Source organism: Geotrypetes seraphini, chromosome 4 (assembly GCF_902459505.1).
Source record: "Geotrypetes seraphini chromosome 4, aGeoSer1.1, whole genome shotgun sequence".
Classification (NCBI taxonomy): Eukaryota; Metazoa; Chordata; class Amphibia; order Gymnophiona; family Dermophiidae; genus Geotrypetes; species Geotrypetes seraphini.
Genome location: NC_047087.1, coordinates 287,645,394 through 287,672,629, shown reverse-complemented (window position 1 = coordinate 287,672,629; position 27,236 = coordinate 287,645,394). Strand labels below are relative to the sequence as shown.

The 27,236-nt window shown below is 42.2% G+C and overlaps 1 protein-coding gene across 3 annotated transcripts in view; it reads right to left on the bottom strand.

Annotated features, from left to right (window-relative positions):
• Nucleotides 1-27,236, bottom strand: part of KCNIP2 (potassium voltage-gated channel interacting protein 2) — an 808,713-nt gene that overhangs the window by 507,042 nt on the left and 274,435 nt on the right. The window contains exon 1 of one of the 3 annotated variants that reach the window (XM_033943163.1): nucleotides 22,331-22,550. The exons of 1 other annotated variant lie outside the window; for it this stretch is intronic. In XM_033943163.1, the coding sequence (XP_033799054.1) occupies nucleotides 22,331-22,400 (70 nt within the window). In that variant the 5' untranslated portion in view covers nucleotides 22,401-22,550. Of the gene's footprint in view, nucleotides 1-22,330; nucleotides 22,551-27,236 lie in introns of those variants that run through there. One more of the 3 variants, XM_033943165.1, reaches the window with a different exon arrangement.

The window sequence follows — 27,236 nt, the reverse complement described above, 5'->3', positions numbered from 1 at the left end:
GCACCAAGACGGGACATAGAGAAAAACTGGGAGCACATGGGAAGGGAAAGATTGGCCACTGTGGAAACAGGATACAGGGCTAGATGGACCAATGATCTAACCCAGTAGGGCTTCCACCATCCTCCCAATGAATCATTTCCTGGCAATCTAAATTTCCTCAGGCATTTTTCTGTCTACCACCAAATTTCAGAGAGCTAAAATACTAGTTTGAAATAACAGATGTATAAAGCTCTTTAGGCCTGCTATGGCACGGCAGTATCAAAGATTGTTAAACTTTGTGAAATTAGAAAGCTCAGTGAATCACAGTCTCTGGCAATTACTCACCGTAAATTTTCAAGTAGATATACTGTAAGAAAAAAAAAAATGGAACACTAAAAATAAAATCTACTTTAACAATGGGTAGGGATATCAACAGAGGGCTCAGTAAGATGACTAACGTACTCCTGCTTTGGATTCTTGAAATATCATTGCTAGGTATAGGTCCACTGTCTATTCCTACTACCACCACCACCACCATCACCACCAATAATCCAGCCTTTCGTTTACTGAGCTGTAATAGCATATGAAAACAAACTAGTCTCTAATTAAGGAATCGTGCATAATTGTCAAAGTTCTCCAGTTTCCCATGAAATATCATTCTCTGTCTTGTATCAACATAGTTTGAATTTGCTTTAGATATTAAAAGCCCCCCTTTTATGAAGCTGTGTTAGGCTTTTTTATTGCTAGCCCCCAAGCTGAATTTCTTAGCACAGAGGACACCACCGACTGAGAAAGCAGAGGCATGGACACTGATCCATCTTGGTCCAAATTCAGCGCTGCCTAGGTCCCCAACACTTGTGCATGGCTTAGAGTAGGGGGACCCCATGCCTTTTGTGGGAAGAAGCCCAGGCACCACTCTTGACAAGACCCTGAGGGACTAGACCGGCTTCTGTAGCTTAAAAAAGCTTCATACATCATTTGTATGAATTCAGGAATGAAGCACTGCCCAGGTTGCCCAGAGAGACCTGGCAGGACCTCCCATGAAGCCTGCTGGGATTTTGCGCTTTGCCTGGGACACAAACTCTCCATTTTCTGGCTCCAGACAAAATTTCTTGCCCAGGAAACATTCTATATGGGCTCCAATCCTCCCAGAGGCATGAGAAAGGGTGAAGCCCAAAGCTTCCCCCCACCCCATCATATGCCACAGCGCATGTGGATTAAAGACACCCCCCCCATCAGACAGACATCCACTGCAAAGAGGAGTCAATCTATGCCCTTTTAAATCGGTTTTCAGGCAGACAAGAGGCTTTTAAAATCAAATTGGTAAATACAAGGTGACCATCACGAAAGCAATTTTAGCTCATAAAATGGCCTGTGGAAGCATAAATGAAACATCAAAAATTCAGGGAAGAGGTTTTTGGAGGTGGGGGGCCCTGTCCCTACTCTCAGAAACCTTTAAAATTAACTTTTATGGACCCCCATCCCGATTTTCCCACAGGCTTTAGCAGCCTTACTCACTGTGCCATGATGGGAGCTGCTAACAGAGAACCTCTAGTCAGAGGTATGAGAAGATTTCTGCCTCAGACAAGGCTGACAAAGGTATATCAGCTTGTTTCTTCAGACTGCTGTCCAGTCTCCCTGAGGAATTGGACCCTCAGACCCCCATCGAAGCCTACATGACAATGTGGGGGAAGGAGCGCAGTTGGCCCCAATCCTGGTAGAAAACCACCATGGAAGTCACACAGCCTGCGTTCAAGCCCATTCTGGATGAAACCTGGTGCAAGCCAAAGTGTGCCTCCAGATTGTTAATGCAGGCCAGCCCTGTATCGGTAGTATGGACTATTGCTACAACTTGGGTTTTGGCCATGTACTAGTGACCCAGATTGGCCACACCGTGAGAATGGGCTACTGGGCTTGATGGACCATTGGTCTGACCCAGTAAAGCTATTCTTATGTTCATATGAACCATGCAAACTAGTTTTTGGTTTTCTCTTTTTTTCCCTTTTTGAAGCCAATGTTTTACCTTTTGTTGGTTTACTGGCTGTTGGTGAACGGGACATTCTGAAACAGGGGTGTCAAAGTCCCTCCTCGAGGGCCGCAATCCAGGTGGGTTTTCAGGATTTCCCCAATGAATATGCATGAGATCTATTTGCATGCACTGCTTTCATTGTATGCTAATAGATCTCATGCATATTCAATGGGGAAATCCTGAAAACCAGACTGGATTGCGGCCCTGGAGAAGGGACTTTGGCACCCCTGTTTCAGAATGTCCCGTTCACCAACAGCCAGTAAACCAACAAAAGGTAAAACATTGGCTTCAAAAAGGGAAAAAAAGAGAAAACCAAAAACTAGTTTGCATGGTTCATATGAACATAAGAATAGCTTTACTGGGTCAGACCAATGGTCCATCAAGCCCAGTAGCCCGTTCTCACGGTGGCCAATCTGGGTCAGGAACTGTTTAAGACTGTTTCTATTTCAATCTTGCTCATTGCAACTTTTTTTGTTTTCTTTTGAGATAAACCACACACCTAAACATTGCTGTACTGAGGAGCAGGGTGTGGCACAGCCGCGGGAAAGAAGCTACAGAGGCCATCTTAAACCCTACTGCCCCTGTGCTTCATTGCCACTTGAGAGTGTGTGTTTCCTTGAAATACCATATTTTTTTTTCATTTTACTTTATTGCCTGTTTGTGATTCTGCACATGTTTTATTTTGTGGTGCTGTTTTTGTGCCTAACAGCTTGTATAATCAAAGACTGTTTTGAAACCAAGCCATCTGCCTCTGACCCTTGTGTGTAGTGTCTGGGGTGATCTTAATGTGGTGTGGCTTCCATACTTGGCCAGTACCCCCTGTGGGGCTTCTACCATTTTGGACGCATACCTAAGTTTTGTAGTGCTGTTTGGCTGAAGTAATCATATAAATAGGCTATCTTCCTCAGTTCTTAATTCTATTTCAGGGGAGATCAGCGAAAGAAATCCCACACAAAAAGTGTGGTTAAGAATAGTCAAAACTTTGAGAAGCGTTTCTGCATCCTCTAAAATAATGGGACATCAGAGAGGCTTCCCCAATACAGGTGACTGGCCATTTTATTGACATCACTAGCTGATTACCCGGCGTTGCCCGGATATTTATTTATCCCAAAATGTCCAACCCCCTACATGTCCCACCCCCCACGTTACCCCCCCATGTCCCATATGCCCCACCCCCATGTCCCAACCCCCTACCCTCCACATGTCCCAAAGGAATGTCCCTCTCTATGGGGCTGAACTTAGACTTAAACAGCATCGGGAGTGTCGGTATTCATCTCTGCGAGCCCGAAAACTATGGGTTGGACATTAATATCTGTTGCTTTTGATAATTTTAACATATCACCCCCTTCCCACCCCCACAGTATTTTACCCCGTCCCACCTGCACAATATTTTTCCCAAGATAGTAAGTCATATGTGTACCAAGTTTGGTTGAAATCTCTCCATGCGTTTCAGAGTTATGCTGAGTATTCATCTGTGAGCCCGAAAACACTATGGGGTAGATACTAAAATCTGTCATTTTCAATCATTTTTACATATCCCCCCTTCCCACCCCCACAGTGTTTCTCCTCAGATAGTAAGTAATGTGTATGTCAAGTTTGGTTGAAATCTGTCCATGCATTGAAGAGTTATGCTGGAAAATACATATATACACACACACACATATATTCAAATTATAATGTGAAATATTTGACAAAATGAATACAATACAACTAACGCAAAACTTGATTATAAACAACATTTTTAGTTTCACCTCCAGGAGCAAGAACATATAAAATCTTGGGTGAACCCACCCTTGAGCAAGCAACATAGAGTTGTGGGCCGCGAGACCCCCAGAACATATCACCCCAGGTAGTGAGGGATCTGCATACCAAGTTTCGTTCAAATCGGTCAAGCCGTTTTTGAATTACTGTGAGAATGGCAGCTTTTTACATTTTTTCCATTGACATGAATGGGTGAAATATGATTTTCTGTTTGTAGCTCCGCCCACGTGTGCAGGTGGGCCGCGAGACCCCCAGAACATATCACCCCAGGTAGTGAGGGATCTGCATACCAAGTTTCGTTCAAATCGGTCAAGCCGTTTTTGAATTACTGTGAGAATGGCAGCTTTTTACATTTTTTCCATTGACATGAATGGGTGAAATCTGATTTTTTGTTTGTAGCTCCACCCACGTGTACAGGTGGGCCGCCAGACCCCCAGAACATATCACCCCAGGTAGTGAGGGATCTGCATACCAAGTTTCGTTCAAATCGGTCAAGCCGTTTTTGAATTACTGCGAGAATGGCAGCTTTTTACATTTTTTCCATTGACATGAATGGGTGAAATCTGATTTTTTGTTTGTAGCTCCGCCCATGTGTGCAGGTGGGCCGCGAGACCCCCAGAACATATCACCCCAGGTAGTGAGGGATCTGCATACCAAGTTTCGTTCAAATCGGTCAAGCCGTTTTTGAATTACTGTGAGAATGGCAGCTTTTTACATTTTTTCCATTGACATGAATGGGTGAAATCTGATTTTTTGTTTGTAGCTCCGCCCACGTGTGCAGGTGGGCTGCGAGACCCCCAGAACATATCACCCCAGGTAGTGAGGGATCTGCATATCAAGTTTCGTTCAAATCGGTCAAGCCGTTTTTGAATTACTGTGAGAATGGCAGCTTTTTACATTTTTTCCATTAACATGAATGGGTGAAAGCTGATTTTATGTTTGTAGCTCCGCCCACGTGTGTAGGTGGGCCGCGAGACCCCCAGAACATATCATCCCAGGTAGTGAGGGATCTGCAAACCAAGTTTCGTTCAAATCGGTCAAGCCGTTTTTGCGTGATCGCGGCACATACACACACACATACATACATACACACATACATACCTCCGATTTTATATATATAGATTAATTAATTCATTCATTATTAAACATGCGTAGATGGTACATCTTCCAATCACAATCCATTTACAAATTGAAGTCACATGGTTTCTTAATTTTACTTTGCTAGTAATTTCCTTAGCAACAGAGACTTAACTCATCACATGCTATTTGTCACCTCTGTCAATAGTAGAAGGAAGTGGACTACATGTTGAGGTCATGCTGACCCTTCAGACATGTTCTCTTCTATTGCAAATACAGGTCCTTGTCGACTTATGACTGCAGTTGGTTCTGACTGACAGGTCACAAGTTGACCTGGACGTAAGTTGGCCTATGTTAATACAGTATGTGTATCCCGCACAAAAATAAGGCACTACCCTCTTTTTATCAAACTAACTTGGTATTGTGCAGGAATGGTGGAGTTAAATAAATAATTTATAAAACTAACTATACTAACTATTTTTTATCACTCCCCATGTACCTTTTCCCTAGTGGTCCGGCAGTGTATCCTGCACTGAGCCCTTCCTGCCGATGTCAGTGGTCAGAAGCCAGCAGTGAACCCGGCCCGGCACGCACAGGAGTAAGCTTTTGGAGCTCCTGCCCGACCCTAAGCAGCTTTTTGAATGGCTACCGTAAGAACCTCAAGTCCTGTAAGAACTGGCGGCAGTGTTTCCGTGAGCGGCGCGGGGCGGGAGTTCCAAAAGCTCACTCCTGCGCGTGCCATCCGGGGTACGCTGCTGGCTTCTGACCGCTGACATCAGCAGGAGGGGCTCACTGCGGGATAACCCAGAGAAAAGGTATGTGGGGAGGGGTAAAAAATAGTTAGTATGGGCTGGGATGGGAGATGGGGGAAACGCATCGTAAAGTCGAACCGTCGTAAGTTGCATAGGTCGTAAGTCGATGAAGACCTGTATATTTTTATAAAAAGATGTGTAAATCATCTAACAACTACTGAAAGAAAAATATGTTTTTATAAACAAATGCGTTAGTGTGACTTTTAGCTCATTTGCAGGGCCTGTTATGTTATGACTCCATCTTGTTCCAGACATTAAACCAAAATATTTTGTTCTATGAAGGAAAAATATGTACTCTGCGAACTCGGCTGTTTATACTTTGCTGTGTGTGAAGGGTTTATATTATTCAGCTACAATATTAGTGTCTTTTAAAGCCTTAACTAAAAGGGTATCTAATACATATTGGTTATGGGGGCCCCCCCTTATATTCTGCACAATACAACTATCCTCATCAGTGCCACCCAGTGGAAGGACGCTGTATTGTTTTTAGCAGGCCCTGGAGGTGACAATAAGAAAAAGTTCTTCAATGGCTGTGAATAGAATATCATATTACATTTGAAGTGTTTCTATATATGTTCCAAGCCATAGATGCGTTGCTACCAGTTTAGCTTAAGTCCTGGGGCACCAGTTTTGTCCAAGTGGAAGAAGGTTGGCAATACCAGAGGGGTCAGCTAATTTGTGTGCATAAAAAAAAAATGTACCAACATGGGACAGTGTACCAGTTTCCCAAAGGAAAATCCGGACCCATGGCCACACCCCCAGGTCCGCCCAGTTCTGCCAGTCATGCCCCCAGCCCCACCCCTTAACCTATGTGTACGTTGGGACGGCATCTGCGCGTGCACCGACGTGACGCAATGATGTCACGTACATGAACGCATGTGTACGTGACATCATCACATTGCATCCACGAGTTTGCGGATGCTGTCCCAACGTTAGAAGCTTTTCAAAACCCAGACAAAGTGCCAGGTTTTGAAAAGCCATCCAGACCCCTGGACATGTCCTCACCTAATATTATGATGCCTACTGATGCTTAAGTTGAGTTAGAAGGCGCTGGATGCGATTCTATAAAAGACGCCTAGCAGTTGATTATCGAAAACTGCATTGAACAGTGCCTAGCCATTAGGTGTCATTTATAGAATCAGGGTCACTGATCACATAAGGTATCGCCTAAAATTTCTATTTCTGGAGCTGAACACCTAGTTCGTCATTTCAAAGTTGTGGCTTCTCCCCAACAACCCTGAATTTGACAGCATGATCACTTCAGCATCAGCAAGTCATCCCACTCCCCACCCCCCCTTAAAATAAAATACAAAGGTTTAGGATACTTTGTGTTCCCATTGATGAGACAAACAGGCATGAAACCCTCACATTCATTAGACAAATGTGTGGTTGTAATGATCGTGTCTACCATTTTCTTCCTCTTTCTTTCCTATCATTTATAACAGAGTTCCTTTTTCTCGTTGTTTTAGGTGTAAACCACTTCGACATTGTTACAAAAGGTGGTAGAGTAAGTTATAACAAACACAAACATAAGTATACGTTTGTTTTGAAAATTTGACAGGACTCACACAGGGAAAAGTATGAACAGGCAGTCCCCAAGTTACAGATGCCCGACTCAAGTACGACTCGTACTTAAGAACGCATTTGCAGCTTCATTTGATTTCACCGAGCAGTATTTCCAGTGGCATAGGCTCCTACACTTCTCCTGTAGCAGATTCAGGAATGATGCACAGTCACATTAAGAACATGGTGTGGTTGTACATGCTGTACCTTAGAGCAGAGGTAAGCAGCAAGAATCTTAAAATCTACAAGTTCTGATATACATACAAATCCAACTTAAGAACAGCTTTAAAAATTTTACTTGTTCTTAACCCAGGGATTGCCTGTACAAAAATTACTCCCATTAATCATTCCTTTAATCTACAGAGCCTTAATATGTTTGTTGCTGTCGGCCGGGTCTTGCCACATCTAGGTATGTAGACGGCTGAAACATCAGTTCTACCTATCCAGATGCGAAGAGACCTGGACAACAGCAACAATCACGATGTCAGCCACAGAAGCTTAAGAGAACCCTAATATGTTTACCCTTTCTTTATACATTGCTCTCACAATTTTTGATGGCCTTAATATTACTTTGGGCTGTTATACATTTAAGCTTAAATGCAAGAAGCCTATTAGCTGTATTTCCCTTCACATAGATCCTTTAGAACAGTGTTCTTCAACCTTTTCACACCTATGGACCGGCGGAAATAAAATAATTATTTTGTGGACCGGCAAACTACTAAGACTGAAATTTAAAAAAAAAACATTTTCACCCCGTCTCCGTAAGTTCGGTCCCCGCAAACCATCTGATCCCATCCGCACAAGCCTCAGTTATGATTTTATATTGAACATATTTTATTAAAGTATAAAAAGAAACAATATTCTGTACAATTGTCATTTTATAAATACAAATATACAGAGCAAGGACCAACAAAACCCCTGTTTCCCTTCCCTTCCCCTTCACATATATCCCCTCCACTATCAAGAAAACTGAACAAGCCAAATTATTACAGAATGCTACACAGAAATATCATGCTAACAGAATATTGCAGTCACACATAACAGGAATAGTGTTAGGGGAGTGCTGGAAGCTAAAGAAGCACTGCCTGGGCTTTGCAGTCCCCAGTTATGTCTCTAGCAGGATATATAGTTCAAATCTGATATATTCTAATGACAAAATAGAAATAAAATTATTTTTTTCTACCTTTATTATCTGTCCATTTTGTTCTGCTTTCTTCTGTCTTTTCTTAAATTTCTTTCCAAGGTCTTCAATCTATCTGCCATTTCTATCCCTTCCTGTCTTCTACCTATTATTCCAATATCCAGAACCTCCTTTTTCTTCTTACTGCATCCACCCTGTGTCCAGCATCTCCCACCTACTCAGTCAAGTCTGCTTTTTTCCTTCACCCTACAACCTCCATGTCCAGCATCTTCCTGTGTTCTTTTTTTCTTCCCGTTGCTGAGCCATCCAGCCAACCCACCATCTTTCCCCATCCCAGTGCCTCCCCTTTTCCCCATCTTAATCCAGCAGATACCATCCATCACCCTACTCCCTCCATTCCTTATTCAGCATCTTCTCCTTGTCTCCCTATTCCCCCTTCACCATGTCCAGCATATCCCCTCTGTCTCCCTACTCCTTCTACTCATGTCCAACATCTTACTTCTATCCTCATACTTCACCCTCCTGTTCAGCATTTTCCATGTCTCTCTACCTCCTGCAAGGTCCAGCATCTGTCTTTGTGTCACTATTCTTCCAACTCCCACCTAGTTCCAATAACTATCTTTCCCCAAGGGAATCCACCATCTCCCTTCTGTCACACCAATCCCCCCTCCTGGGTCTACCATCCCCTTCTCACAACACCTATATCACATTTTTCCCTCTCCTCATAATCCAGCATCTCTTATTTCCTCCCTTGGCTGCTGGCCCCGATCCACTCTTCCAGCACTCAATTGCTATTAGCCCTGCCTTCGACCCCGGTCCTGCTAAACTTGGCAGCAAAAACAAAGACAAACCCTACCCTACCTTCAATTATGGTCCCGCTAAATCAGATGGCTAGAATGAAGACAGAAGCCGCGGGACCTTTCTTCTTGCCTGAATTGCTATTCGCTACAAGCTCTGCCGGTCTCAATCCTGCCCCTCAAAAACAGGAAGTCACTTCAGAAGGGGGCGTGATCAAGATCGGCAGAGCCTATAGTGATGCAGGCAAGAGCAAAAGTCCCGCGGCTTCTGTCTTTCTTTTTGCCGGCCATTTGTAGCAGTACCGCAGGTGATCTTAACGCCGGCCCTGGAAGGGAAAGGAGAACAGATGCCCGACAGGAAATTTAATTTGTAGATCTCGCCGGCCCTGTGCGGACCGGCAGAAATTTTCTGCGGACCGACACCGGTCCGCGGACCGGCGGTTGAAGAACTGTGCTTTAGAAGACTATTTCTCATCCTTCTTGTAACACACAAGCAGCAAAATTAGACTAGCAACTCTCCAATTTACTGATAACGACTCCAGACTACAAATCGTTCAGAAAAGAAATAAAAACCATCCTATTCAAGAAATCCTTGAAGACAAAGTAACACCGTAAGACTCATTCCAGTTCTCTGAAGCAACTCGCTTTACTCTTCAATTCCTCTGGAAATGGCCAGATAACTCCTTTTGTAACCCGCCTTGAACCACAAGGTAATGGTGGAATAGAAATCACTAATGTAATGTAATGTAACTGTACCCTTTTATTAACAATTAAGTCCTTGTAGTGTTTTGAACAATATTCTCGTCTAGTCCTCTAATTTCCTTTAATAGACCCTCTCTATTTTTGTCAAAGGAAGGGTTAAGAGCAATAAACTCTCCTCTAATAACACCTTCACTTGCATCCCATACTGTACTCTCTAGCACATCTGTGCTTTCATTAAAAAAAGTAATTCTCCACGCTTGACTTTAATCTTCCATAAGATGCGAGTCTTTTAGAAGTCCTTTATTTAAATGCCAAGACCACTGAGTTAAATAATTAGGCTAGTTAGAGAAATTGCGAAGACAGGACCATGCTCTGAGCAGATTTGTTCCATAGATTTTAGACATCTTTAAAATCATGCCAGTTCCGCCGTAAGACTTTTGAAGGACAGGGTGTAACAGGAGTATTTATTTTTCCATGAATGAACATGTCTCCAAACATCTATTAAGTCTGCTTCTCCCTGAAATTGCTAAAAAGAGCCTGAGACTCTTTTTGCTATTAGTGTAAATGGACCCATTCTGTTCAGACCAGAATCCAATACATGCATCCTGAAAGGCTAACAGCTCAGACAGAAAAGTAGACAATGCCTTTACTGTCACTGGGACGGTATAAGGATGATAGAGTAACAGAAAAACCTGATAAGGTCCATTTCATTAAAAAGTATCTCCATCTGGTCTGACTTTTTCTACGTTCAAAAGGGATATGCTTTAAATATAGGCATGTAGGAATAGTTTGTCTATTAAGTTTGGGGAAGCTAGAACTAGGGAAGTCATAATGGCAGAGAAGAAGAGCTATCTCTCCACCCATTTCAGAGCAGCATTGATCGGGGGAGATGTTGCTGATGATGTGCAACTGCTCATAACCATTGATGGGCAGGCTAGATGAGCCATTTGGCCTTTATCTGCCATCATGTTTCTATCTACCCACAGCTTTGAATAAAATGACTGCCTGTCTAATTGCAATGGAATGAGCAAAAAGCAACAAACTCTGCCTAAACCAGAGTTTAATTTGTAGGGGGAACGGCCTGGAACACAGTTCCATCACTTATTTTCAGACTCTAACGCATCAAGGAGTTCACTGGTCTACCTGTCTTCAGAGTAACTCCAATCGGTACCAGTATTGTTCTGCTTGAGCTCCTCTAAAACTTAGTTTTATAGATCGAGTCGTCAACCAAGAGGAGCCCGTCTCGGTTTACAATAATGTAAAACATAATACATAAATTTGACAAGAAAAAGTAGACTGAAATAATTAATTTCCAAAATGTTTAGCAAACAAAAAAGTTTTCAGACCTTTCCGGAATAAAGCAAAAGAACCTAAAACTTCTTAACGTAAGCGGTAAAGCATTCCAGAATTTGGTTAATTTAAAAGCACAAGAATAACTAAATCTCTTAAAGGTTCTGTTTTTACCACTGAGAGAGGGAAATGTAGGTCCAGGAAATGGGGTATTGGCGGTCCCCATGGCATACACGCCCTGATTGCCCAGCAAAAAGCAAGGATTTCAGAAACTAAAAATGAGCATATGGAAGCAGTTAACCTGCCACAATCTTGGCTTCACCCTGCACTATTCTGATTTCTTTCTTCATCTCTCTCAGCTTTATGTGGTATTCTTTTTCGTTTGTTCCTTTTTTTGTGATCCAGGGAGCGTGTGTTGGGAGGCCTGTTATGGGTGGGTTTGGGGAAAAAGATAGGATTCGGGCAAAAAACTTTCTCCTCTCACAACCATTGAATACCACAATAGTTGAAAAATAATGTTGGAAAATATTACTAGTGAATATAGAGCATGTTTATTGGTCATCGTTCCTGCTGCTCCAGAAAAACGAGCACTTACAGCAGCGTGAAGACCTTGCTGAGACTGGATTTCTATGCAGCTAAGTGGTCTCTTTAAACCAGCAGATTTGTAACACTATTGGATGGACTAACGAATGTATGAATGTGGTCGCTGTGAATTTTTTTTCTGTTTGGCTTACGGAACGGGAGTAAAAACTTTATCGTTCATTGATTTGATTTGATATAACTTAAATTTACCATCATTTTGGGATTAGGTTCATTCACTGTATGAGCACACAGATAGGGGCACCCGATGGTGTGTGGCTAAACTGTCTATTGTATGTTAAAAATGTACAGCGCTGCGTACGCCTTTCAGCGCTATAGAAATAATAAATAGTAGTAGTAGTACCCTCTCTTCTGAGCTTATTACCTCACACTGAGGGTCCTTATATTCACTATTAATATTTTTCAACTACTGTATTGTGGTATTCAGTGGTTGTGAGTGGAGAAAGTTTTTGCCCCAATCCTGTCTTTTTCCCAATAAGTATTTTTTGTTTTCTTTGAAGTACCATTGTGCTTTTGTTGGAGGGGGGGGGGGGGGTTGCATGGGTGAGTTTTGGGCATGCTTAGATTTGAACATCCTGCACCTATATAATCGAATGTTTCCCAAGACTTCCTGGGTAGAACATAGATGTTCTGAGCTAGACCTGTTTTCAAAGCATCTAAGTGTCAAAAAGGTGCCCAAACCGACCAGATGACCACTGGAGGGATTAAGTTATGATCCCCCCTCTCACTCACCCAATGGTCACTAACCCTCACACAAACACCTAGAATATGAATGAAATGGTACATACCTGACTCTAGAATATAGCAACATCTGGTATGGGAAAGGTTAGTAGAGCATCATACAGGTGTCTTAAGTAGCCTGGACGGTCTAATGAACCATAGAGAGGAGGACCCAGGCCCATAAGCACCTCTAGAAACATAGAAAGATGACGGCAGAAAAGGGCTATAGCCCATCAAGTCTGCCCACTCTACTTACCCATCCTCTTAAGTCTATACCTAGTGACCAATTCTTCAGATCGACCCTCGTAGGGATTCCACATAGGCATCCCATTTATTCTTAAAGTCCAACACGCTGCTGGCCTCGATCACCTGCACCGGAAGCTTATTCCAACGGTCAACCACTCTTTCTGTGAAGAAATACTTCACAGATGTCGCCATGAAATTTCCCGCCCCTGAGTTTGAGCGGATGCCCTCTTGTGGCCGAGGGTCCTTTGAGAAAGAAGATATCATCTTCCACCTCGATACGTCCTGTGATGTATTTAAATGTCTCAATCATGTCTCCCCTCTCCCTACATTCCTCTAGAGTGGAGCTGTAATTTGTTTAGTCTCTCTTCGTACGAGAGACCCTTGAGCCCCGAGATCATCCTGGTGGCCATCCGCTGAACCGATTCGACTCTGAGCACATCTTTACAGTAATGTGGCCTCCAGAATTGTACACAGTATTCCAGATGAGGTAACCAGTATATTTATGGTAGAAAGTATGAGTCTACCAAAACCCACCAAAATCCTGCTATACTGTCATATAGGTGCCACCTGCATCCATAAGGGCTAATGGGGTGGTAGACAGGTGGGTATAGTAGGTTTGGCGGGAGTTTTGGAGGGCTCACCATAAATTATAATGAGGTTATGGTGAGATGTACATATGTGAAGTTCACAGCAGTGCCATCTAAAGTACCCCACTGCTCTATTGGCATGTGTAAGTGGCCAGTCCATTACAATGCTGGCCCCTCCCGTGTTCAAATGGTCTAGATTTAGATGTTTTCAACTCGGATATTTTCTGTGAATGAAAATGGGAAATAAAGTTAGGTGTCCTTAGGTTGGATGTCCTGGTGACCAAGATGTCCAAGCAGATGATTTTCAAAAAAAAAAAGTTTGGACATCCAGCAGTTTCAAAAAATTGACTTTTCTCCACCCCCCTGACTTTGGGCATCTTGTGGGAAACATCCAAGTCGGACTTAGACTTCCTTTTCAAACATGGCCCTCTATGGGTTTAATTCTCCCCTCCCAAATTAGGACTCTTCGCTTTGTTTAAATGGTCATGATTACCCAATCTCAAAATCTATAAAAATATTGGGAGTCACATTAGATTCCCAACTATCTATGGTAGAACATACAAATTCAGTGGTAAAGAAGTGCTTTTTTGCACTGTGGAAATTAAAGACCATCAAAATACTTTGATCCTTTATCTTTCAGATTATTAGTGCAGGCACTACTCTTATCCATACTGGATTACTGTAATATTGTCTATCTGGGAGTCCCAAAGAAAATCTTGAGAAAATTGAGACTAGTATAGAATACAGGTGTTTGACTGATATTTGGGCTGAAGAAAAATGACCACATTAGTCCACTCCTTACTATCGACTGCTGCATTGGCTCCCAGTGGAGGCATGAGTGCTGTTCAAATTTTCGTGCATCTGTTTTAAGCTGGTTTGGGGATTTGTCCCAAATTACCTTTTATCCCATTTTGTGTTATATAGTCCAACGAGGGTAACTAGGAATTCCAATTTATTTGCCTATCCAAAAATTACTGGCTGCAGATATAAGACTTTTTTTGGATAGGACTCTTACATTTCAAGCAAGTAAGCAGAAGTCCTGGTGGGGTAATTGTATTGGTGGAGTTCTGTTGTCTTATGGTGCATTTCGAAAAGTAATCAAGTCAACGTTGTTTGACAAATTTATTACCTAAATAAGGACATTAATATTAACTAAAATCTTACATTGAATATTTTAGGAAATTTGTTGTATTTTAATTCATTGTATTTCGCTGATTGTCCAGCCTTCTTCTGTGTAAACCGCCTAGAAATTGTTTGATATAGAAGAATAAAGAATAAAGTTATGTTATGCTATGTTATACAGAGATTCTACTTCTAGCCAGGGCATTTGTTCTCAGATAGATAATAGCATCAGTTTTATGATACCTCCTTTTTCTCTAATGTGACTAACAATTTGATTTGTATTCCTTCTACATGAGAATCCCAGAGAGCATTTGACCTTTTTCTATTCCTTGAACTGTGATCCCAAGTTGATTCCGCTAAGAGAGGAAACCCTCAGCAATACTAGCGTTTCCCTTTTATTTATTTCATTTGTTTTCTATCCCGTTGTCTCCGAAGAGCTCAGAACGGCTTACAGGTTAAACATACGTATTATATACTTGACAGGTTACAATTCTTTCTTTCTTGAGCTCCACTGACTTTCTCTAAGGAATATCTGGTAAATTAATTGCATAGTGTCACTTATTTTTTTTACTGAACTCACTTTAGATGTTATTCTTGGAGCATCCTCATTTTTTAAAACAGAGAAGCATTGCTGAGGGGTATGCCTTGGAAGGGTGGGTTTTTCTGTACAACAGGACTTATCCTGCCAGAATCCACAGTAACTCATTTATTCCTGGGTTATTTGATTCTTTGCATGAATCGGGGTGAATAGGTTTCACATGGAATCTTGGGGAAGGTTCCTTTTAGTACATCTAATTCTTCCCTCTGTTGGGTCAATTCTTTTCCCAAAGCAGAAAATTGGAGACAGATGGGGCAAGCTTTAAGTCTTCAAACTGATTCTCTTAGAATTAAGGCAGAACAGGTATTGTGTTGAATAATAGTCATTTCAACTATTTGATTACAGTAGATAAAGAGCAGTTATATAACAATGAGATAATTAAAGAGAAGATACTTAATTGAAGGCGATAGGCTTTGGATTAAGTAGTCTATGTAGCAAATGCCACCCTTGGAACAGGTGGGTAGAGGGGCAGGGTGAGTGGCTTTTAAGTTTTTGAGCCTGTGCATCTGAAGTGAATATAATCTCTAATCCTATATTTATTAAAAAGCCAGTATTGAAAATAAAGTATCCAGAGATCTTATGCTATTAAACATAAAAAATATCAAAAGTAGTATAGGTAAAAATGAAGCCTAAGAGAAAAGTAGATTGAAGAACCTTCTCTAGCTCAAGGAGAATCCACCCCGACCCTCAGCAACCATTTTGTTACTCAGAAGCATTATCAACTGTGATGGATCAAAAAATACATCTATAGCATTTTCACAACATATTTACAAGGAAACTTCAATAGAAATAGTGATCCCAGATCTAAAACTCTAGGATGCATGAAATTCTCCTCACCACCTTGGAGTGGTTTTTGCAACATCTGGGAAAATTCTCACAGTCAAAGATAAAAAAAGGGAATAATTTACCAGTCAATCTTAGTCTGGAGTAGGGTTACCAAATGGCTCCAGAACAAGGAGGATGGATTGAGGACATCCGGGTTTTATTTCCATTGCTTTCATTTGAAATACAACCCGGATGTTTTAATCCTTCCTCCTTTTTTTGGAGCCATATGCCGTCATACGCTATGTTTTTATGTTTCTAGTCTGGTTACAATGCCGTAAAGTAGAGGGAATTGCAGTACGATCCAAACTAACTTCAGATATTGGAGAAAAAGTATCCTGATTCTCCATACTAGTTTTCTCTTTTTAAAAGGTGAAAAATAAAAATCTCTGGATACAAGTCAAACAGACTGGCATTGAACATGTAAAATCTCAGTCCTATAACACTTAACAGAAATCCCAGGAATCCAGCGAAAACCTATCAATCACACAGAAGTCTATAATATCTTTAGCTGTGAAGGAGTCTGGTTATAGGAGGTACCAATACCACATACAGTATTTGAGAAAAGTTGGAAAGCACAGCTTTTACTCGTTTTCTAACCATCTCTGCCGAGAGAGAGATTTACTGACCACTGGAGAAGGTAACTCCAGCAATTGAGTTATCGGCTTGTTTTAGCTGGGCTTGCATGACATTGTGCTCAAGTGGTCCCACTCTTTCTTGCCTTCTAGAGGCCTTATAATAAGCATTTAAATTCTTCACCTTCTTCCTGGCAGCCACTACATTGTGGTGTCCCACAGGGCTTGGTTTTGGCACCATTACTCAACTCATTTCTCAACCCCCTTACTTCATCTATCCAGTTTAACAGTGCCAGTGTATTTCCTTCTGTCAAAGATATTCAACTTGTTGTTTTTTTTTTTAATATTGATCCTTTTAATCATTGCCTAGCTCAAGTGTCCCAGTGACTGCAGACAGATCACCTTAATGTGAACCCCTCTAAATCTGCTACCATTAAATTATATAATTGTTTTATCTGAATTGATCATGTATGTTCACATTGTAATTTGCCTGTAATCTTAGGGCTCCTTTAACTAAGGTGCGCTAGCGTTTTTAGCGCACACAGGATAATACTGCGTGCTATGCGGCTAGAACTAATGCCCGCTCAATGCTGGCGTTAGCGTCTAGCATGAACGGCAATGTAGCATGCGCTATTCTGCGCATTAATGCCCTAACTCAGCTTCGTAAAAGGAGCCCTTAGATAAGAGTGGAATATAATTATTTTAAACAAATACCATATTTTCATGCATATATAACATGCATATCATATATGTGATTTTACAAACCATGCTTATCACGGGTGCTTATCATGGGTGCATTATACAAGTGTATTTTTACTAAAACACACTAATTACAAAATTAGCATATTTGTTTTTAAGCCTTAATCTTTTTCTTTTTTTATGCTGCTTTTGAGCAACAATAATGCCTGCAAGAAACTAAAAAGAAAAGCCCTTAAAAATAAATGTTTTTGGCAGTTAGTGCATCTTAGAACAATTAACTGGTGTGGTGCACATTATATTGCATGAGCATGTTATACCAGTTTATATTTACACAGACTCACAATCTGCGTGTGAACATTATACGTTTGGGTGCGTTATATGCGCAAAAAAATACACCAAGCGAAATTATGTACGAGTTGTCTCATGTCATGCATTCTTTCTCCTTTCCTTGCTGGTCAGCATTTCCACTTTCTAACCCATTCTCAGTTCTGAGCTTTGTGTCTGACATAACTTTCTTTTGAGGACCAAATTTATTTGATCATGAAAACCTGATTTTTTTTTTAATTTTGGTCTTGGAGATTTGTTGTTGGGTTTTCTTTTTTTTTTTTTGGGGGGGGGGGGGGTCCTTGGATACATTAGATTGCTGGAAGTTGGACACAGTACTTGCACAGTAGGGAAGGCAATTTACGTCTTGTTATCTGTTTATATAGTGGAGAAAATAATCATTACTATGCTATTGTTCTATTAATTGAGTAAGACAGCTGAATATATATTATAGAAATTGCCTCATGGGGCAATGAATAAATGTTCTCTTAAATTGTTTTTGTAGGTTTGGATTGTGTTTTTATGGATGGCTGAATGGTCTAATCATACTGTATCTGTTTTGAGCTGCTTTTCATAAATGTCAGAGAAGCGGTTAATAAATTATTTCAGATTTATCAATCATATGAACAGTATAGACATAATCCTATCTGTACTGCCCCTTGGTAATATTCTAGCAATAGCCCCAGAATGACCAGATGATACTTTCTTTTTTTGTTAGTTCAAAATTTTTTTTATTCAATTTAGTATATAAAGTACAATAAATGTTAACAAAGCAAGAAACATGCATGCCGAACCAACGCAAAGCGTCACAAAATATTATCTACATAACGTAATACAGCAGGCAGACCCATGCCTATCTATAAGGAGGAAAGTAGCAGCACAACCCGCAGTCAAAAGTACAAAACACAGAGAGTCACTGCTTTCAGAAGATAGATTTAAGGAGCATGCAGATGGTACTTTCTGGATTTCTCTTCAGCATGCTTATACTGTCTTCCTACAAGCAGTGAATCACTCTACTAATGTAACTAGATAGAAAATCTTTTATTCTGATCTTAAGAGAGATTTGCCGTTGTATAGTGTTTCCCAAGCTTGACTAGTCAACTAGTCACGCCTTATCTAAGACCACAAACATTATCATTCAGTTAGGACAACCTGCCTATCTGCAATGTATTTTTAGGTCAACAAAACAGCATGACAGCTCTTAGCATGTCTCTCCTGCCTCTTCCCTGTAAGTGCTCTAAATTTATTATTATTTTTTCTTCCAGTTACATATATAAGCCACTTGCAAGCCTGAAGGCTACTGAACATTTAGGTACAGTTGGTATTTTTCTGTTCCTGGAGGACTCACAATTAGAAAACAAGAGTTAAAGTGGGATTTGGAACCTGGGTACCTAGGTTTAATGTTTACTGCATTATTAAGCTACTCCTCTGCTCTGTAGAGGCTTCTTGGGGGCCATTCTTTTAAGAATGCTGACAGATAAGACATCCATGTCCTTCCTTTTTTGCCGTTCATATATTGGGGCCTTCCAGTTTGTAAAATGGCTGTTTATGCTGGACTTCCTTAGCAGACGGACGTCCATCTCACTTATTTCCTGTTGGGAAAATACATGAGATGAACATCTCCCTCATTATTCGCGGGGGATAGGGGCAGAGCCGGACCGCGAATAGGGAAATACCACGAATATCTGGCTCTGACCCACCCCCACCTCCCCCGACATACCTGGTGGTCTAGCGGGCTTTCGGGGCAGGAGCAATCTTCTACGCTCCTGACCCGTGCAGCCAATAGGAAATGGCTGTAGGGAGTTCCCGTCGTAGTCTCGAGAGACTACTGGAGCTCACAGCAGCATCCTCAGAATGACGGGTCTTAGAGTCTGATTGGCCCAGGCACCTCAAACCCCGCCCACAGGTGGGGCCTGAGGCACCTGGGCCAACCGGAATTGGCCCAGAAGCCTCAGGCCCCTCCTGTGGGTGGAGCCTTAGGCACACGGGCTGGGTTGGCACTTAGGCACATGGCACCGCGGCACTTCGGGGTGAGGATCGCCGGCAGGGGAGATGCCCTGCTGCGATGCTCACCTCGAAGTGCCGCAGTTCAGGGGGGGGAGAGGGGTCAATCACCATTACGGCAGGAGAGATGAGCCATCTCTCCTGTAGCGATAGTTGCAGTAGGCGGTAGGCAGATTGCTGGGGCCGCTGAGCTGCAGCGATCAACTCAGCGGGTCCTTTTTCAGCACTTATACGTTTTGACTTAGACCAAGTCAAAACAGGTATAAGTGCTGACTAGACAACCTGCCTAAACTTTTGGTTATACCTGCTGTACGCCTATGTCTAGGTCGGCCCACCTCCCGCCCTTTCCCCTTCTCTAAAAATTCCTCTTTTTGATCTATGTGTTTAGAGGCAGGGGAAAGGCCTAAGCTGGTTTTAGATACGTCTAAAACCAACTTTTGTTATGGGTACTTGGACGATCAGGCTTTTTGATCGTCCAAGTACCTATTTAGGCCACTTTTTAAATGTTGTGTTTTTTTTTTTTTTTATTATTATGAGCCCTATAGGCTTTGAGGTTCCAGAAAATGTATTTTCTGCTCTCATTTTTTTAAATTAAAGGTCACCAGTTTAATACAGAAAACTATATTAGTGTATGAACAGAGTCGTTTTATTAAAAAAAAATAATAATAATAATAATACTGAAAAAAAGCTACATTTTTCTGATAAAAGACAAGGAAAAAGTGAAACTAGTAGATTCTGAAATTACCAGTGTTAAAGAGATGACCATGCTGGAGACTAAATAATGATTTGGGTGGCTAATGCAAATAGAAAATCTGTGGAGGCAGTGGAAATTAAGGTGCTTATTTAATATCTTGCAGCAAAATAGTACATTGTGCTATTTTACTGTGTGAAAATTTACTGTGGGACTTGCAAACCTGTACTATCAAGGCACCGTGGGTTAATGAAACCCATGGTAAGACTTTTTGTGTGTGTGTGTGTGTGTTGCTACAGGTTGAGCATTTCAGGCCAGGAAAAGGCCACTGGAAACTATGATGAGGGCTTTTTCTGTCAAATGTAGAGAGGGAAAACCAGATTGTAATATATTGAAAGTAGTTTGAGATGAAAGATAGTCAAGACAGCAGTGATGAACAGCGTGTTCAAGTATCTTAGATATGAAAGAGAGGAGGGAAATGGGATGATGTTTAAAGGGTAAGTAGTACCAATGAAGGTTTTTTTTGAGGAGTGGTGTAATTACATCATGATTGAAGGCATTACAGTGGTTGCAGTAGAAAGTGAAGGGTTGAGGATATGACAAATGAAAAGAATGACAGTAGGGCAGACAGAATTGAGAAGATGGTTGGGAATGGGATATGAGGTAGTAAGTTTAGAGCAGGGGTTGGCAACTCCGGTCCTCGAGGGCCAGAATCCAGTCGGTTTTTCAGGATTTCCCCACTGAGTATGCATGAGATCTATTTGCATACACTGTTTTCAATGCATATTTATTGAGGAAATCCTGAAAATCCAACTGGATTCCAGCCCTCAAGGACTGGAGTTTGACACCCCTGCTCTAAACCAAGGGTGGGCAACTCCAGTCCTTGAGGGCTGGAATCCAGTTGGGTTTTCAGGATTTCTCCAACCTCTGGTTTAGAGGGTAATAGAAGATGTGCAGTTTTCTCCTCTGTGGTTTAATTTTAAAAAAAAGCAAAAAAAAAAGCAGAAGGACAGGGGTAGAAAGAAGGTTGCGAGAAGCAGAGAAAATTAGGGAAGCAGAGAATTAAGTGACTTGATGGAGAATTTGAGATTAACTCTGGCATTGACTCTACTACTACTTATCATTCCATAAGTGCTTTTAGACGTACGGAGTGCTGTACATTAAACATTCAAGAGACAGTCCCTGCTCAGTAGAGCTTACAATCTAATTAAAATAGGGCGAGTCAGGGAGCTTCTCAGAGAGGGAATAAGTGAGTGGGAGTAAGGAGATAAAAGCAATCTCGAAAAAGTAGGATTTTAGCATCGATTTGAATAGTACCAAAGATAGAGCAGGGCATACAGACTCCGCAACAAAGAGAAGGTTCCCTTCATAACTTGCCTCAGTGCATTGTCATCCACCCAGCCTCCACTGGGTAGCACAAGTGTGGGGAAGGGTGACTAAGCAGATTCCTGTGCGCCACTCTAGAGGGAGAATGGCCCTTCAGGGTGAGCAGGTTAAAACTGGCCAAGTTAGTTTCAACTCAAAATTCAAACAGTAAAAGAAAACACTTCTCAAACAGGAAAGCTTTGAAAGGTAAGTTTATCCAATAGGCCTTTTAATTCTGCCCAAAAGAGCCAACAACAAAGAAAAGAAAAGAAAAAAACCTCAAAACTCTGGCTTCAAGTATCTAGCCAAGTCTTTAGCAAGTCCTAAACAGTTCAGTTCAGTTTGAGCTGCTTTCACAGTCCCAAACAGGCCCAGGAACAAAAGCTATCAATAAAGCAAACTAATGCACAAAAGATTAAAAAAAAACCCACTAGGCTTGATTAGAGCTGGCAAAAAGAACCACAGCCCAGCAAGGCACCTGGACTTCAGTAGTCCTAAACAAAGTCACCTTCACCAGGCCCATGCATTCAATTCTTAACCCAGCAAACAGTTCTCAACAACGGAAACAGTCCAGGTTCTCCAAGCCTACCTATTACCAGCTTTGGCAGGTGTTCAGCTCCTCAGAGCTGACTGTGGGGGTTAAGGCTGCTGTGTAGCTTAATCACTTTTTCTTTAAATGATATCAGAGAAAAAGAGTCCCTCAAAAAATATCCCTCCCAGATGTCACAGCATACACATCCCCAATAACTTTATGCACTCCCCAGCAATCCCAAAACACTGCAGGGCTTTTAGATAGAAAAAAAACATGCCAAAAATGACTACTTGCCCACAGTGCACAGATTAATCTCCATTGCCTCTGCCTGGTTAGGAACTGGCTCTGATTCAGCAAAGTCCATGCTTTCCAGTCCAAGGTCAAGCTTTGGTGTCTGGGAATCTTCAGGACCTGGCCAGTCCTTGGGGTCTTCTGCCTGGACCCACTGCCTTGGCTGGAGGGGTTTTCTCAGCCACTGCTCCTGAACTGCCCTGGCTAGCTTCTGCAAGCTAGGCTTAAAACTGTTGGAACTAGGTCCAGGCCTAGCTGAGGTGGCAGCTGACTTCAGCTCTCTCTGGCTCCCCCGGTGGTCATTGAGGAGATTTTCTTCCTCTCTACTAAAAGGGTGCTGCCTCGGCTGAAATGGTAGATAGGCAGCTCTAGGTGGTTTATATTGTCTTTTACAATAACCCTGTTTTTCTCGGTGGTCTGGGAGCTCAGTTTCTTGTCTCCCCTGTGTGTCAGGGCTTATTAACGGGTCGGAACTGTCACAGCATGGAAGCTTGGAAAAAAGAGAAGAAACAAAGCACCTTTGAAACAAGGCGAAGAATTCTGGTACCTTCCTATATTTGGTATATACCATTTGAAGACACTAAGTAAAATCAAAATCGCATTCAAGTGCTCAGTTTTAAGGCATCTCTTTAAACATTATGCTTCTTACTGATCTTGTCCTAACCTATAGACTCTTGGAGATCTTATTCCATTCCAGGAGAGAGCTCATCACTATAACAGCTGTTATCCAACAATATTATATTGTTTCGTCGTTCATGAAAACTACAAATCTACCTAAAATTCCAGCAATATCATGACAAAGTCATCAACAATTAAATAAGTGAATACAGAATAAGAGTGTATATCTTGGCAACAGACTGTTATCTCCAGTGGCCTCCTATAGACTCAGGAGTGCAGAATATGGCATAGGCACCAAACAATTCACAAAAATATGTAGGTGATGGACTGTTGTCCTTACCCATTAAGAAGAAGTTATGTACTTACTAAATGAATGAAAGTTAACTAGAAACATAGAAATATGATGGCAAAGAAAGGCCAAATAGCCCATCGAGTCTGTCCATCCGCAGTAACCATTATCTCTTCCTCCCTTTAAGAGATCTCACGTGCCTATCCCACACTTTCTTGAATTCATAAATGGTCTCTGTCTCCACCACCTCTTCCAGGAGAGTGTTCCACACATCTACCACCCTTTCTGTAAAAAGTATTTCCTTAGATTACTCCTGAGTCTATCACCTCTTAACTTCATCCTATGCCCTCTTATTCCAGAGTTTCCTTTCCAATGAAAGAGACTAGACTTATGCACATTTATGCCAAGTAGGTATTTAAACATCTCTATCCTATCTCTCCTTTCCTGCCTTTCCTCCAGAGTATACATATTGAGATCTTTAAGTCTGTCCCTATACGCCTTATGAAGAAGACCATTTTAGTTAATCTGGGGCCCCAGAAAACCACTTCCAACACTGCTAAGGTAATGAAAACTTTTCCTTCAGAGGTCAATAAAAAGGATCTGAAGAACTTGAAAACAAGAGTCAATCCACCATTGTGTCAATGCAGACGCAGATTGAGTTGCAAGCTAACATACGACATTTTCACCTTCTAAGCCTCGATCCAAGAAAAGTCATATACTTCTAGTGGCATTCTGTCCTCTTAAACAGCCTGTATGATGTATTAGTGCTTGTGGCATCAGTCACCATGCAAGGAAACTTCTTAATAAGAGAATTTCATCAGAGACAAAGGAAATGGATGCCACACTATCCCTATAGAGGAAAGGGGAATGGGAAGCATGTAAAAATTCCCTATAAAGTCTAAAGTAGCTGCAGACTGCACACATATAGCATATACATCAAATCTTTCTGCAGCTTGTTACAGAAAAGTATGTCTTCTCGTCTGTGAAAACTATGGCTGCCATAGAGTACAGTAGGGACATATCATATATGATGTATATTTGGGTACTGAGAGACATGTGCTAAAGAGTTCAAGTACATCTGAAAATTCCTTTAGAAGTTGATGCCATTCACTGTTGACAATACTTCATCAATTGGATATGAGGGGGGCTTAACTACACCAAGGGGCTTATTTTCAAAGTACTTAGACACACAAAGTACCATAGTAACCTAAGTGCTTTGAAAATATACCTCAAACTAAATAAGAATGAAAGAAATCCCTGGTACTACATCTCTACTCTGTTATGCTTCACTACCACAAGCAGGTCAAACATCAAGATTTTGCACACAGAGTAATTACAACTGCAAGGTTGTGGACTGTTGATGCAAAATGGTGAATCGTAAGAGTGATTTATGGATATATCAAATGGTGCAGGATGTAAGGCAGACAAAGGATGGCACCAGCCACCAATAACAAAGGATGGCAGATTTGACTGCTGAACAGTTTAATATTAAACCACTCTTTACCAAAAAATATGTACTATCTTTGCCCAGTTAGGTGTGCGGGTGCTGCCACTGAATATCAGTCAGCAACCACATAACTTCTGAGTTCTGCTGGCACTGAACATCCTGGCCTAAATTAGTTGGCTGTGGTCAGTGCTTTCCCACCAGCTGAATTTTGACCAAGTGGTCAACTTCCTCTCCCCCCACTGAGGTGTCCTGTAGTCCCTCTTTCTCCAGAAGCCCAGTTTGCCTTATTCTGTACCCTGAGGCTAAGACCAAGTCCCTGAGAATGAAAGAGAGGTATCTAGCCTTTATCTCTCCCACATCCATGCCCAGAAACCATCTCTCCTCTCTAAGACCCTTTTGCCACCTTAGCTCTCTGACACAGAATCTTGTTTTTTTCTAGAGGGCAGCACTCTGAAAGAGACTCTTCCAGTATAAAAAAAAGAACTTGTCAGGCGAGGAGCTGGAACTCCACTCACAGCAACAGTAACAGTATGCCTAGCCTCTGCACCATGTCTGTCACATTTTGCTGGGGCTGGGGTAGAAGAACCTGTGCACAAGCCACCTGAATCCCTACTGTGGGCTCCGTTTCTGGCAGTGTTCAAGGCCCAGTTAAAAGCCTACCTCTCTGAGAGTGCTTTTACCTCACCCATCCCCAACCCTATATATCAGTGGTCCCCCAACCCTGTCCTGGAGGACTACCAGGTCAATCGGGTTTTCAGGATAGCCCTAATGAATATGCATGAGAGAGATTTGTATATAATGGAAGTGAAAGGCATGCAAATCTGTTCCAGGGCTATTCTGAAAACTCGATTGGCCTTGTGGTCCTCCAGGACAGGGTTGGGGATCACTGCTATATGTCATGTCTGTCTGTCCAAGTTAGACTGTAATCTCTTCTGAGAAGGAACTGTCTATAAATGTCAAAATGTACAGCGCCACATACGCCTTTCAACACTATATAAGTGATAAGTAGTAGTAGTGCATGGGCCTCCACGTTCTCTTGTGGACACTGGCACAAATAGCCAAAGCTAATATTTTTCTGCAGGTCCACTGTGGTTAGTTGGAGACCTTGATTTTCCCCCATAGGACCCTGGGGGATTAGCTGCTGCTGCATCTGCAGGCCCACAGAAATTTCCTGGAGGCTACAAGGAGGGAAGTGAGACCGCAGCTCGGCAGTTCTTAGCATACAGTATATGCTGATATTTCTGTGCATTTTATTTATCTAAAATTTGCTGTAGCGCTAAGCTCCTGTGCTAAATATTTTAAGCTTTTACACGAAAAAGCCTTGTCCTACCACACAGATGCACCTCAGTAGGGTGCCACATCTTAAAGCACATGAGAAAGACGCAAAAATAATTTAATGAGTCTGGATCCCCCAGACTTTCTGTAATACAGGAGCCAGTTCACTGAATACAGCAGAACAGAATCACTGTTTCACAGTAAGGTATGTTAGAACAACAAGCATCCCTACTGTTATATTTACTTTGGTCATCTAGTTCGCCTATGATATTAAGCTCGAATGGTACATTTTCTTACAGGCAGAAAATGCCATTTAACGCACTCTATAAAATAAATAGAGCTGCAGCCAAAGGTTACAGATTTCCAGAACTTATAGAAAAGGGCCACACTTGGACAGTAAAGGGCAGATTCTATAAACGATGTCCCGATTGTAGGCAGCAGTAGGCATCCCACTCCCACTGCATCCTAGAATGCACTGGGAAGGAGGCCTAGGACTCTGGTTGGCCCTCCTATGGGAGGGGCCTTAGGCATCTGAGCCAATCAGAATGCACCAGGAAGGGGGGGCAAGCCATTTTGGATTGGCAGGGCCTGCTGGCCACAGGGTGTGAGCACCCTTCTGGCCAGACCTTCAGATATAAGGTACAGGGGGGTGGGGGAATAGAGTGCAGGGTGGGGGGGGCATCGGGGGTTCCATTTTGAGAGATAATGGTGACTCTGGGGTTTCCAAGGGGAGTAGTAGCAGGAGAGAGTGGGCATCTCTCCTTCCTGGCCGTTTCAACGGGGGGGGGGGGGGTTTGTTCAGGGGCAGGAAGGAGTGGCATCCCTCCTGCCTGGTTGACTTCATGGGAGGTTGGATCCCTGCTGCAGCCACTCAGCTGATCTCTAACCAGTGCTTGTGACATGGGCGCCAGTTGGAGAATTGGACCAGTTTGGCAGGGTTAGGCGATTCTGTATAGGATGCAGAAGGTTTGCAAATACCTGCAACGTGACATAAACACACTCGAGAAATGGGCCGCCACATGGCAAATGAGGTTTAACGTAGATAGGTGATGCATGTCGGTAACAGCAATCTTATTCACGAATACAGGATGTCTGGTGCGGTACTCGGAGAGACCCCCCCCAGGAAAGAGACCTGAGAGTACTGGTCGACAAGTCGATGAAGCCATCAGTGCATTGCGTGGCGGCGGCGAAAAGGGCAAATAGAATGCTAGGAATGATTAAGAAGGGGATCACAACCAGATCGGAGAAGGTTATCATGCCACTGTACCGGGCCATGGTAC